A 12,651-nucleotide genomic window follows, 5' to 3' on the forward strand; every position below is an offset into this window, starting at 1 on the left:
CTAGCCTCTCCTCAGATCACACCTAGCATAGGGTGCACACTTTAAAATGCTCTCTCTATAAATGTATGCATCCCCCAAAGTAGATAAAAGAGCTCTCACAGTCAGGTTATAAATAAACACAATGAACAAATAGTTTGTGAAAATTCAGTAAGAACTAGTCGATGTGGGGGTTAAAACTCATGAAGAAACCAAACCTAGTAAAACAATAACGGAATTTCTACCATATTGCAAAGGGTCTAGATTCTGAAGATTTTAATTTTTATTAACTAACTAATTAATTAATTAATTTCCCCAGTCCCATTGCAGTTTCCCTGACCTCCTACCCCAGTCCCTCCCTGCAACCTTCCATCTCACCACCCCCATCCACGCCTCTCCTTTTCTCTTCAGAAAAGGGCAGGCCCTCCCCTGTGTATCAGCCAGCTGTGGCATATCAAGTTGCAGTAAGACTGGGCACCTCCTCTCCTATTAAGGCTGGAGGAGTCAACACAGTAGAAGAAAAGGGTCCCAAAATCAGGTAACAGAGTCAGAGACAGCCCCTGTTCCCACTGTTAGGAGTCCCACAAGGAGACCACGCTATACAACTGTAATATATATGCAAAGATTTTTATGTTTAATCGTGGAAAATGTATGGAAGGGTGGGCTTAATGCAGTACCCACAGAGTCCAGAAGAGGGAGCCAGATCCCCAGGAGCTGGAGTTACAGGCAGTTCTGAGTCACCCAACATGGGTTCTGGGAACAGAACTCAGGTCCTTTGTGAGAGCAGTACAAACTCTTAACCACTGAACCATCTTTCCAGGCCCAGATTTTAAGCCCTCATTAGATAGCAGGTGACCATTTAAAATCACAAAAGATTAACAACTGTATGTAATGTCATGTTTCAAAAAAATCACTTTATAAAGTACTATTGTAGTATTACAGCAATTTTGTAGAAATCTAAGTTCTTATGTACATACTTACATGTATGATACTCTTAGATATTCAAATGCTACTTCATACAACATCTAAAGAAAGGAGGCTTGGATGGGATTTATGCCACCTGATCTTCAACCTTGGTTCAATACATTTTCCCATCACACTGTTGAATAAGCTTACTAACTACTCCCTTTTTATAATGGGTGAAGTAGGCAGAATTATCACCACTGATGTCTGTCAGACATCTCTAGATGGCAAAACTAATGGTGAGGTGAACACAGTGTGAGACGTCTTCCTGGCAATCATTCTGGAACATTCTTATCATACTTGCAGGCAATGAGAATCCCAAACAATCAAAACTGGTCTTTCTGTCCCTTCTTTAATAAAAGTTCTCAAGCAGGAAAGAGCTTAATGACCACACGGGTGTGAAAGGCTAGTAAAGTGTGTGTCTTAAAATGGATATGTGGATACAAACCCATTTCCTAGTTCTGTATGTTGAGGGAGTCCTGGAGAAGCGACCCGGATGGCACCCAGATCATTCTTTCTAAACACCTTTCTCTATAAAAAAAAAAAAAAAAAAAAAAAAGGGCAGGGGGAGCCAGTCTCCCTAGAGAGCTGTTTGTCTTGGGACTGGGAAAGGAGAAACAGAGCATGAACCTGAATCTTGGTTGGGGCAGATCAAACAGCTACAGGCATCTGCCTAGAGGGGTTTTAATAAGCCAAAACTAGGGCAAATTCATCAACAAAATAAACGTGATAATATTGGATTGTCACCAAGAACGTATAACAGATGTCCACAAGTCCAAAGAACTAAATACATAAACAAAAGGAGATAGGCAGTTCGTCTACAATTATTGATAACCTACTTAAAGAAAGCCTCAAGTGCCCCGTGGATGTTAACCGTTGGCTGCCTTGTCCTAGTTTAAAACAGCAACAGAACCATAGAGGACTTTTTAATCTCTGATCTAAATCACTAACTTTTTAAAGGTAATACAGAATTGTCAGCAAACAAATACCATAGTGATCACTTTTGCTGTCAAGGTGTGTTGATAGACGACAACTCCTTAATCAAGTAATCAAGTAATCGTCCATCACAAGACATAGCCACACCACGTACCTCCCTGATGGTGCACAGACGTCATAGAACATCCATCACTTCTACAGAGTCATGCCCAAGCTGAGGGACCAACCACAAAACAGCTGGCCAGCGTCCCCATCATACGTGTCAAGGTCCTGGAAACACGAAGAACACACAGCTCAATGCCAAGTGCAATCTTGAGTAGAAAAGCTTCAGTGGGAAAATGGATGAGATGTGGATAAACTCTATGGTTTAGCCAGTAATAGTGTAGCAATGTTAATTTCCTGGGTTTGATACTTTTTCTACGGTTTTACAAGTTTTAATATTAAGGAAAACTGGGTAAAAGGTATACATGAGCCCTCTGTATTAGTTTTACAACTTTTCTGTCAGTTTAAAATTATTAATTTTAAGTTTAGAGAAAACCTCAAGTATCCTATAAACAATCCTTATGTTGGCTACTTTTTTCTTAACTTAAAATAGCAACAGAACCTGCAAGAGTGTTTAAAAGGCTAGTCTAAATCATTCATTTACCTTTTAAGTCAGAATAATGCTTCATTGTCTCAGTCTGTGAATGGGGAATCCAATGCGGTCCCTCCCTGAGGACAAAGCAAGAAGAGGTAACTGCCCAAGACATCTGAAGGCAGGGAGGAGTCCCCCACTTTCTCTGAGGAGGGAGTTTCATCTTGACCTCTAGCTCCTATTCATCTATTTAAAACGATCCTCTTAGTCACTCTGGTTGGCAAGGGGAACCCTAAAACATCCTAAATTCTGTCCCCTAAGAAGGTGTGCCTCCATGTCCCCTTCCAGGAGATGATGGACATAGTCAAAGCCATCTATGACATGATGGGGAAATACACCTATCCTGTGCTCAAAGAAGACACTCCTAGGCAGCATGTGGACGTCTTCTTCCAGGTACGTATGCACCTGCGCAAAGGCTTATACTGATGGACCAGGAGATGCTCCTGTGAGGTAGACCAGTGTATGTTACAGAAGACAGCAAAGAGCATGTTATCATGAACTATAAATGGTAGATTCCATAAAAATTCTCACAGGACCTGAGTAGAGAAGACGTCATTCATCGCATCTGTGTATTTACTGAGCACATTTGTCTGGGCTGCAAAGGGGAATAAGAAACTAGGGTAAGCCAGGCTGCAAGATCCTTAGGGGGAGGAGCTCAGTCTTGGTCTAGTAAAGGGTGGGTGCACACTGCTGATGACTGGGTGGAGAAGTAGCATCCTTAATTTAAAAAAAAATCTTGCAATATAGAGTACTAAAAAAAATCAGATTGGGGCTGGAGAGATGGCTCAGCGGTTAAGAACACTGGCTGCCCTTCCAGAGGTCCTAAGTTCGATTCCCAGCAACCACATGGTGGCTCACAACCATCTATAGTGGGATCTGATACCCTCTTCTGATATACAGTCATATACAGAGATAGAGCACTCACAAATAAAATAAATAAATCTTAAATTAAAAAAAAAAGTCAGCTCACTCTAACCCAAGCCTCCCACTTTGCAGCTAGGAAAAGAGATCTCTCCGATATCTTGAAAGTTTGCCCAGAAAATCCGCAGAGATGGACCAGAACCTTCTGTACCCAGTGTTCTTTCTGCCAGACAGAGAGACCAGTGAAAAGTGTGTGGGACACATGTGCTATGGCTTGGGTGTATGATCAAGGTTCATGGAAGCCTAGTCCTCAGCGTGGCAGTGTTTAAGGTCATGGAATCCTTAATGGGTGGGGCCTGATGGGAGGGGACTAGGTCCTTGGGAGCATTGCCTCAGAGATTGCTGTAGTTGCCACAAGCCTGAGTTGAATGAGCAAGTCGGGCCTCTCCTCATTCTCTGGCTTCCTGTTTTGTTGTGTGACCTCTTCCACATGTGCTCAATAAAATGACGGCATCCTTCATGTGGCTCTCACCAGACAGAAACTGTCTTAAACCTCTAGAACAGTAAGAAAAGGAAGCCTCTTTACTTAATACAGCACCCAGCCTCCGTTATTTTAGTGTAATAACAGAAACAGACTAATACATGTTGAGATGTCAGCATAACAACAATGTAGCAATGAGGTAAGTGTTGGGACCAATCTTTTGATGTAAGGAAGCTCATGAGGACCATAATACTATAACCAAGAACCAACTAGTTAGCAAAAGACCATCCTAATTCTGGGGTTAACAGAGAGAAAAGTCTGAAATGTGAAATTCCAGGTTCTTTAGAAACCTCTCTCTTGTGTCTTTCAGAAAATGGATAAAAATAAAGATGGCATCGTAACTTTAGATGAATTTCTTGAATCCTGTCAGGAGGTAAGGACAGATCTTGGGACACAATTGCTCTGGGACAGGGAATCTGGGATATGGGGACTGTAGAGGAAGGATCTGAAATCTTCACACACCTGCAGTCCCTGGACTCAGAAGCCCAACATCTCCACACCCCAGCCTGGCCTGTTCAGCACAGGCCTGAGCAGAAAGACGAAGCATAGGTCTGGGAGGTGTGAAGTCCCAGAAGGTCTTCATGGAATGAAATGTGCCAAATAGGTAGCCCTCTGCTTTCCACTGCCTCTGAATAGGTAGCCCTCTCCTTTCCACCGCCTCTGAATAGGTAGCCCTCTGCTTTCCACTGCCTCTGTGCCTGTTCCTCAGATAGAGAGGAACAGTTGCAAGACCTTCAGCAAGATTCTCAATCCAGTGGACAGAATTACCTGAAGTTCTTCCAAAAGTGTACTTGCAAACTACAACCCCAGATGCTCTAGAAGGGTCTAGAAACTGCCATCATAATTCAAATACTCAGTTCCAAGGCTGCTAGAGTGAATGTAAAGAACAGACTCCTTGAAGCTTTTGTTAAAATACAGATGGGGCCTGAACAGGTCTGAGGCCAGGCTCACCTTGTGCACACTCCTTAGGAAACACTGTGGTGCTGTTCCCTGGGCTGTGCTTTGGTTAAGTCTCAGGAATAACTTGACACCAATGCCGCTGCTGGGCACTGAGCCGGAAACAGCTGCTTCATCTACTTGAAAGGTTTATAGTCCACCTCGTTTCACAAAAGCACAGACTAAGCTTGCCCTAACACAAAGAGCGCTAACCAAGCTTCAGCCACATGAAAACCCTCCAGGCAGATGTCCCACATGACAGTGTTCCAGATAGTTAGCAATTAGGACAAGCTCAACACTGACCTTTTCTTTTGTTTGTTTTTTGAGACAGGGTTTCTCTGTGTAACGGTGCTGGCTGACCTGGAACTCACTCTGTAGATCAGGCTGGTCTCAAACTCACAGAGCGCTGGGATTAAAGACAAGTGCCACCACCTCCCAGCTCGACACTGACCTCTTTTAACTGACCTTGACCATTGTTCTAGAGTGTCCCCATTGAGCTTGGTGTTCACCAGTTAGTTGTCTAGGGATCCCAAGGAACTAGGTAGCCAGAAGGAAGGATGCTGGGGTGGAGAACAGAATCGGGTCAGCCGCTTCACCTGTGGAGTTAGAAATACTTTAATATTCAATCATTATGAACAGGCTAAGCATCTATGTCTGTCATACCCATTTCAAGCAGAGAAAACTGGGGCACTACAAGGTGTGACTAATGCTACAACGAGTGACAGAGATGGGTTTTAAACTCCGTCATACCGATGGCAAACACCATGCCTGAGAAGTGCTCTCTCTTTCTTTACTTTGCTTTCCAGGTGAGAGAAGTGTTCGAACCTTGTTCCTCACACGAGCACCTTCCACAGTCATTCTTTATATAATTCATGTTTTTCACCACCTCACAGTAGGTGGATATTATGCTCAAGCCCGATTTATACCCAGGGGAACTAAGACACAGACAGGTTAAGTACCACAGGCAGAAAGTAAGAGCTGCCGGGCTTGAACACAAGCTGCCTGACTCCAGAACCCACAGCAACTGACAAAGACTCCGATCCTCACAACCAACGTTGTCGCTCTTGATTTTCCTCTATCACAGGTCTGCTTCCTCAGCCTTAAATTCCGTGACACAGCACACACTCACACACATACACAGTCAATTTCCTTGAATACTACGTTAGCCAAGTATTGCTTTGCATCTCACAAAGTTTAATATTTCGTATTTTCACTATATTTTAACTCAAAATGTAGAAGTGTAGTACTTAGTATGCAAAGATTTAAAAACTTTATACCTTCAATATTTATACCTTAGAAAGCTGGGCATGGTAGTGCACGCCTTTAATCCCAGCACTCGGGAGGCAGAGGCAGGCAGATCTCTGTGAGTTTGAGGCCAGCCTGGTCTACAGAGCAAGTTCCAGGACAGCCATGCTACACAGAGAAACCTTGTCTCAAAAACAAAACAAACTGAAAATTGCTTACCAAGACTGAGTAAAAAGAGAAATATTTTTAAATCCTCAAATTGCTGATATCAGAAGTAAAAAATAATAACATCTACTATCAGTTTTACTGATTTTAAAAGATGATTATTCATTCTTCAATAAATTCAACAATTTGCATAAGATGTATGAATTCCTTACAAAGCACAGCTTATCAAAACTTAACAAAAAGAAAACAAAAATGTAAATAATCCTGTCTCAAAGACTTGGAATCTGTAACTTAAAGCTTTACCCCAGGGAAAATGACAGGCTTAAATGTTCATGGTGCATTCTTGCAAACTTTTAAGGAAGAAAGGATACTAACCTCAAGGAGCGGAGAATAAAAGAGGACCGCCCCAGCATGATTGATGAGGCTATCATAACCCTAAGATGAGACGTTGCAAGGTTGGTTTAACATTCAAGAATTAGTCAATATAATTAATCACGATAATGGAACAAACAGGAAAAGCTGTGATCATCTCCACAGATGTGGAAAATCATTTCATACACCACATTGACAGAGCATCTTAAAGAAAAACAACGCATTGATCCACTGGATCATTTTTCTCTCCTGAATGCCGAAGTGCGGGCTAGATCTTTGCCTCTTGTGTGCCTTGTTTGTGAGGCTGCCGCGGACTTCCCTTAGCACGGGAGCCCCACTCCTGAGATTTGCTCAAGTCCTGAGCTCCCAGGCAGGAGCCTCCGACAGCTCTAACCGTCTTCTCTCCCACCGCTCTCTTCCCAGGATGACAACATCATGAGATCTCTACAGCTGTTCCAAAACGTCATGTGACTAAGGACTCTCGCCATCCTGCCCTCAGAGACACTGAACAAACACCTCGATGCCCTGATCTGCCCTCGTTCTGACTTTACACACCAACTCTTGGGACAGAAATACCTTTTACACTTTGGAAGACTTCTCTGCTGAAGACTTTCTACAAAACCTGGAATCATGTGGCTCAGTCTCTGATTGCCAACTCTTCTCCTCACTCCTCTTGAGAGAGACGAGATGAAACCTGAGTTTGTTTCGGAAGCATGCCCATCTCTTCATGCTGCTGCCCTGTGGAAGGCCCCTCTGCTTGAGCTTAAACAGTAGTGCACAATTTTATGCTTACATGTCCCCAACTCACTGCCTCCAAGGCAGACAGACCCCTATGAATCTGTAAGCCAGAGGACCTGAGCCAAATGTCCACCATCCTCTGATGGCCTCCCAAGCCAATGTGCCTGTTTCTCTTCCTCTGGGGGAAGAAAGAGTGTTCTACAGAACAATTAGAGTTTATCATGATAAGATTGGGAGAGGCAGCACCTAACACATGTAGAATAGGACCGAATTAATAAGCATGGTGTCGTCAGATGACCCAAACTGCCCATGTCTTTTGTTTCCAGAGGTAGGAACTAATAATTCTCTCACACTAGCATCTGTGCTCATAGAGCAAGTCTCTTCACATGTCCAGAAGGAGGACCGCTGCCCAGTGGTCTATCCCTCCTCTCCATCCCCTGCTCAAGCCCGGCACTGCATGTCCCTCCCAGAAAGTCCAGAATGCCTGCGAAATGCTGTACTTTTATACCCTGTTCTAATCAATAAACAGAACTATTTCGTACACTCTCAATCATTTCTTCCATGACTCCATTGCTCAGGAGAGGTAAGTTATGACAAGGGATGGATGATTAGTCCATCCATTCGGCCTTGGGGTGCTAATAGTCTCTTGGGGCCACAGTATCATCACCCTAAGACCGTCCTCTGTAGCATTCCATTCAAATGCAGATACTGTGATCATACATAACTACAACTTGAAGACAAAGCCTTTCAGAACACCTCCTGTTCTAACAAGATTGCCCCTCCCAAGACTCCAAGATGGAGAGCCCAGAGCCCCGTGTGGTGCAGGTGAGGATACAGAGCTGAAAAGAAGGACCGGGTCTCTCTGCTGATGGTGTGGAGTTCAAAGACTGATCAAGGGATTTCATCTTATAACGACAAAATGATTACTTGGGTTCAGCATCATGTATCTTAGTTTTCCCAGTGATATCACACTAAAAATTTCTAACAAGAACATCCTTGAAAAGATTTAAGGAAGCATTATTATCTGTCAAGGGCTGCATTGCAAGTGTTATAGGCATTTTCTTATTTCATGCACATGGTAGAACATTCCAGAAGTAAATTCTTGGTTTTATTTTTGAGGACCTCGAAGCTCAGAGGGGTAAGGGGACCTTCCTCATACAGCACTCCCAGTCTGTGAGGGGATTCCTCTTGATCCAAGAAACTGGGAGCATTTCCCAGAAATCTCAGTCATTTGTAATCAGCTAAGGGAGATATAGTGTCAAAGTTCATTCTCTGTTACAGTGAGAAACACCATGACCAAAAGCAACTTGGGAAGAAAAGGGGTTATTTCATCTTACACTTCACAGTCTATCATCAGGGGATGCCCAAGCAGACATGTGAATGAGTGTTGCTTACTGGTTTGTTTGCTAGCTCACTCAGAAGCTCAAGCTCAGCTGCCTTTCTTCAACAGTCCAGGCCCACTTGTCTAAGGATGGTATCATCTGCAGTGAGCTAGCCCCTTCCACATCAATCAGCAATCAAGGAAATGTCCCCAGGGGCATGCCGTAGGCCAATCAAGTGGAGGCAGTTCTTCAACTGAGATTACCTTTGCCCAAGTATGTGTAGGTTTGTGTCAAATTGACAAAACCATGGCACATGGATAGTCTTCAAAGTCACTTATCAAATGAGGAAGCTGTCAGACAGGATACATTGAGCAGCTGTGGACCTATCACAGAGACAGGCCACCACAGCACTTGTGTGCGTGAGTTACTCCCAGTGTGGTGGCCACTGGCTATCTCCTTTCAGTTTGGAACTGTTTGGTCCACAGCTTTGTTCCTCTATTTGAGTGTCTTAAGTGCAGTCATATGACCCTATAAGACTGCTAGATGTGTGACCTGTCCCCAATCAGGCATCCTCCTGGACCCAAGCTAAGCATCTCATGGCCCTTCTTCTGTGGTCCACACTGCATCACTAAGCTGTGTGAAGTCTGGGCCAGTGGTTCTCAGCCCTAGCTGCACCTCAGAGCCACCTGGGGAACTTATAAAAACTACCAATGCCTGTGCCCCACCCAATGTCAAAGAATAATCTCTGAAGATGAGACCTGGACGTCAGCATATTTAGACACTACCCAGAAAGTAGTGTGCATACTGTACTAAGACGAGAAACTGACCATATCTATTGCTAGAGTGGAACTTATGACCTGAGTCACTCATGGCCATAACAACTGAGTCATGGTGGAATGAGGCCTAGGGTAGCTCAAACAGCATGAATCTCAAAACTTGTGCTGGGAATAACAGGACAAGGATATTCTCTCTTCTGGATCTGTAAAGGAAGGAACGTGACCTAGGATGTGCTGGTAACTATTCAGGAATTCCAAATATTTTTCTGCCAACCAAAGGGCTAATGAAGCTACTACCAATCATACAAGGCAAGGTAGAAGTATAGTAATAAAAGAAATTGAGGCCCTAATGACATCATAAACCACCAAATCAAGTTGGGCATGAAGCTAGACAATTTGACCTTCAAAGATGCTTGCATTAGATGCTGGTGTAGTGAGCATTTCATACTATATCATAATCTCCTAAGGAGCAGAGAAGGGGGCACTTTTTGATGCTAAATTCGGAATCATTATCCCAGATGGACTGGGTTGGGATCTCTAATGGTGCCCTGAGCACAGGCTACTTTACAGCTCTCCAGGCTACACCACTGTGCACCTGAGGTTGAAGCTCCACTCTAGGCTAAAGGAAGGGTTGGTACCTTTATCCCTGTGTTAACCAGGCCACACATCAGAAGCTAGAGTGAGTCCTGAGCATCCTCGGGATGTTCAGATAGAAACCACAGTGGAGAGATTCAAAACAGTCTTCGGATTACTAATCAGACAGCAGGAAAAGGCCGTCCTGGGTTGGCAGCATATTGTGACACCGGGAGCACGAGGTCTGTCTCAAGCGTGTCTTCCTGAGCCACCCAAAAACGGTCACCATTGGCCAGTCAGCTGTGTAATAGATATGGTGATTGCCTCATCCATATTCCCATTCCCTCGGCACTCACCATCACTGCGCAGGTGGGCTCAACTGCTACCAACTGCAAGTGCCAAGACTTAGTGCTGTGTCCCTGGCACAGACACGCTCTGGCCATGAGAGTCCCACTCTGCCTGTGGGCAGGGCAGGGAAGAATAAATAGGTCATCGATGTCTGTAATGAGAGGTCCTAACCCCATGACCATTGGGAGTTGGCAGACGAATACCCTACATCCTTCCCCCCTCAGTAGGGGATCTGGAGGTCTCTTTCTCTCCTAGCATCCTCAGTAACACTGCCCTCAATTTCCCACAGTAGTAACCTACAATCAATCAGATAGATATGTGTCCTGCTTTCATGAGCCTTATATTCTAGTGGGAGGAAATGTACCAAAATGATTTTCAATGAAGAGAGTAAGACTGTATCATGATAGAGGTAAGAGTGGATACTTTATACAGGGTAGGAAATGATATGCCTCTGAAGAGCAGATAGCTCGGCTTGACATTATCTCCAGCTAAGAAATCCTCTATGCACATATTTTTGAGTCTTGCTATGGCTTGGATATGTCTTGAATGTGCCCCAACACACACCCAAATAATTGTATGTTGGGACTATGGTCTTACTACGGAAATATGAGGTGGCGTTAGAGCATTTAAGATGGGGGAAGAGTGGTTCCCGATAACTAGGTCACTAGCTAGCTGTGCTGCTCTTGGAAAGAGTTTATGTACTTCTCACAGGACTTCAGTTAGTTCTTGAGACAGATTTGTTGTAGAAGAGCAAGTCTGACTGCTCTCCACACTCTGCCTTCTGGTCTTACTATGTGATCTTTCCCACCACGATGCCATCTGCCATTGGAGCCTCGCTATAAAAAGTGAACCAAAGAGGCTCCCCAACTTGGGACTTTCAGCCTTCAAAACTATAATCTAAACAAATCTCCTTTCTCTCGGAAGGACTCAGCCTACAAGACTTTGTTACAGGACCAGAAAGCGAACCAGCACAAGCTCCGTAGCAGCCCTGTGAGCCAGGTATCCCAGGAATCTGCTTTGCAGATGAAGAGACAGTTCCTGGAAACACTCACATAGCTGGAAGTGGGTTTAGCCAACCTCTAAAATCCACACCAGTTTTATTTCCGAGAGAGGCTGGAGCTCAGTCCTGGCTTTAACGGCACACAAACACCAGAAGGTGTCGGGAAGCAGCTGCCGTGAAAGCTACAAGCACAAACAGCCACAAAAAAGTCCATCAATCCAAACCAAAGCACTCCTCCTCTACAGGAAATGAAGCCAAGAAGCCAAGAACACATGCAAAGACAGTCATATGTTTCTCGGAGAAGCTAAAACTACGCGTCCTTCCACATCAAAACTAGGATCAGCTCAACTGGCAGATTGCAACAAGCTTTGTGCTCTAAGCCTAAAACTGGGAGCTGGGGACACCCTGAAGTCAGCCAACTCCAGTGGGTGGGACTTGGAAGACCCAAGAAATGCTGGGGCGATGGCTACGCTCCTGTTCTAAGAAGCTGCTTGTGTTGCTAATTAGTCAATAAATAAAACACTGATTGGCCATTGGCTAGGCAGGAAGTGTAGGCGGGACAAGGAGGAGAATAAAGCTGGGAAGTGGAAGGCTGAGTCAGAGAGACACTGTCAGCCGCCATGATGACAAACAGCATGTGAAGATGCTGGTAAGCCACGAGCCATGTGGCAAGGTATAGATTCATAGAAATGGATTAATTTAAGCTGTAAGAAAAGTTAGCAAGAAGCCTGCCACGGCCATACAGTTTGTAAGCAATATAAGTCTCTGTGTTTACTTGGTCGGGTCTGAGCGGCTGTGGGACTGGCAGGTGAGAGAGATTTGCCCTGACTGTGGGCCAGGCAGGAAAACTCTAGCTACATACTTGCGTGTTCTTTCATGAAGCACATGCAAGTAAACTAAACCAACCATCACCTCCCATACCTGTGGCAGCAGGGATTGGCTTGGGAATAGACTGAAACAAGAAACCAATTTCAATGTCAACAGTATCAGGGCTTTTGAGAAGAACAGTGCAATGATGTTGTTCGTTTTTTTGGCTGGACAAGGTAAAATACACAATCTACAACTGACCATTTTGTAATCTGAAGGGAAGCCAACACATAGGTCAACATGTGTCACAGAAATAAAGGCAGAGAGATGAGGAGAAGTGAACTCTTTCTTGTTTGTTTATTTTTTGAGACAGGGTCTCACTGTGTTATCTGGAGCTTTCTATGTAGTCCAGTATGGCCTCAAACTTACAGAGATCCACTTGTCTCTGCCTCCAAGTG

The 12,651-nt window shown here is 44.2% G+C and overlaps 1 protein-coding gene and 1 long non-coding RNA gene across 2 annotated transcripts in view; one reads left to right on the forward strand and one right to left on the reverse strand.

Annotated features, from left to right (window-relative positions):
- Positions 1–5,424, reverse strand: part of LOC131916735 (uncharacterized) — a 29,218-nt gene extending 23,794 nt beyond the window's left edge. The window contains exons 1-3 of the long non-coding RNA XR_009380590.1: positions 5,299–5,424; positions 2,522–2,586; positions 2,030–2,145 (exon numbers count right to left, since the gene is read on the reverse strand). This is a non-coding gene — a long non-coding RNA (uncharacterized LOC131916735). The remainder of the gene's footprint in view (positions 1–2,029; positions 2,146–2,521; positions 2,587–5,298) is intronic.
- The window catches only part of Kcnip1 (potassium voltage-gated channel interacting protein 1), a 367,625-nt gene extending 359,753 nt beyond the window's left edge, over positions 1–7,872 (forward strand). Inside the window, exons 6-8 of the mRNA XM_059270221.1 lie at positions 2,798–2,902; positions 4,222–4,284; positions 7,053–7,872. Coding sequence (XP_059126204.1) covers positions 2,798–2,902; positions 4,222–4,284; positions 7,053–7,100 — 216 coding nt within the window. The 3' untranslated portion in view covers positions 7,101–7,872. The remainder of the gene's footprint in view (positions 1–2,797; positions 2,903–4,221; positions 4,285–7,052) is intronic.
- The last annotated feature ends 4,779 nt before the right edge of the window (positions 7,873–12,651 follow it).

Source organism: Peromyscus eremicus, chromosome 8a (genome assembly GCF_949786415.1).
Source record: "Peromyscus eremicus chromosome 8a, PerEre_H2_v1, whole genome shotgun sequence".
NCBI lineage: Eukaryota > Metazoa > Chordata > Mammalia > Rodentia > Cricetidae > Peromyscus > Peromyscus eremicus.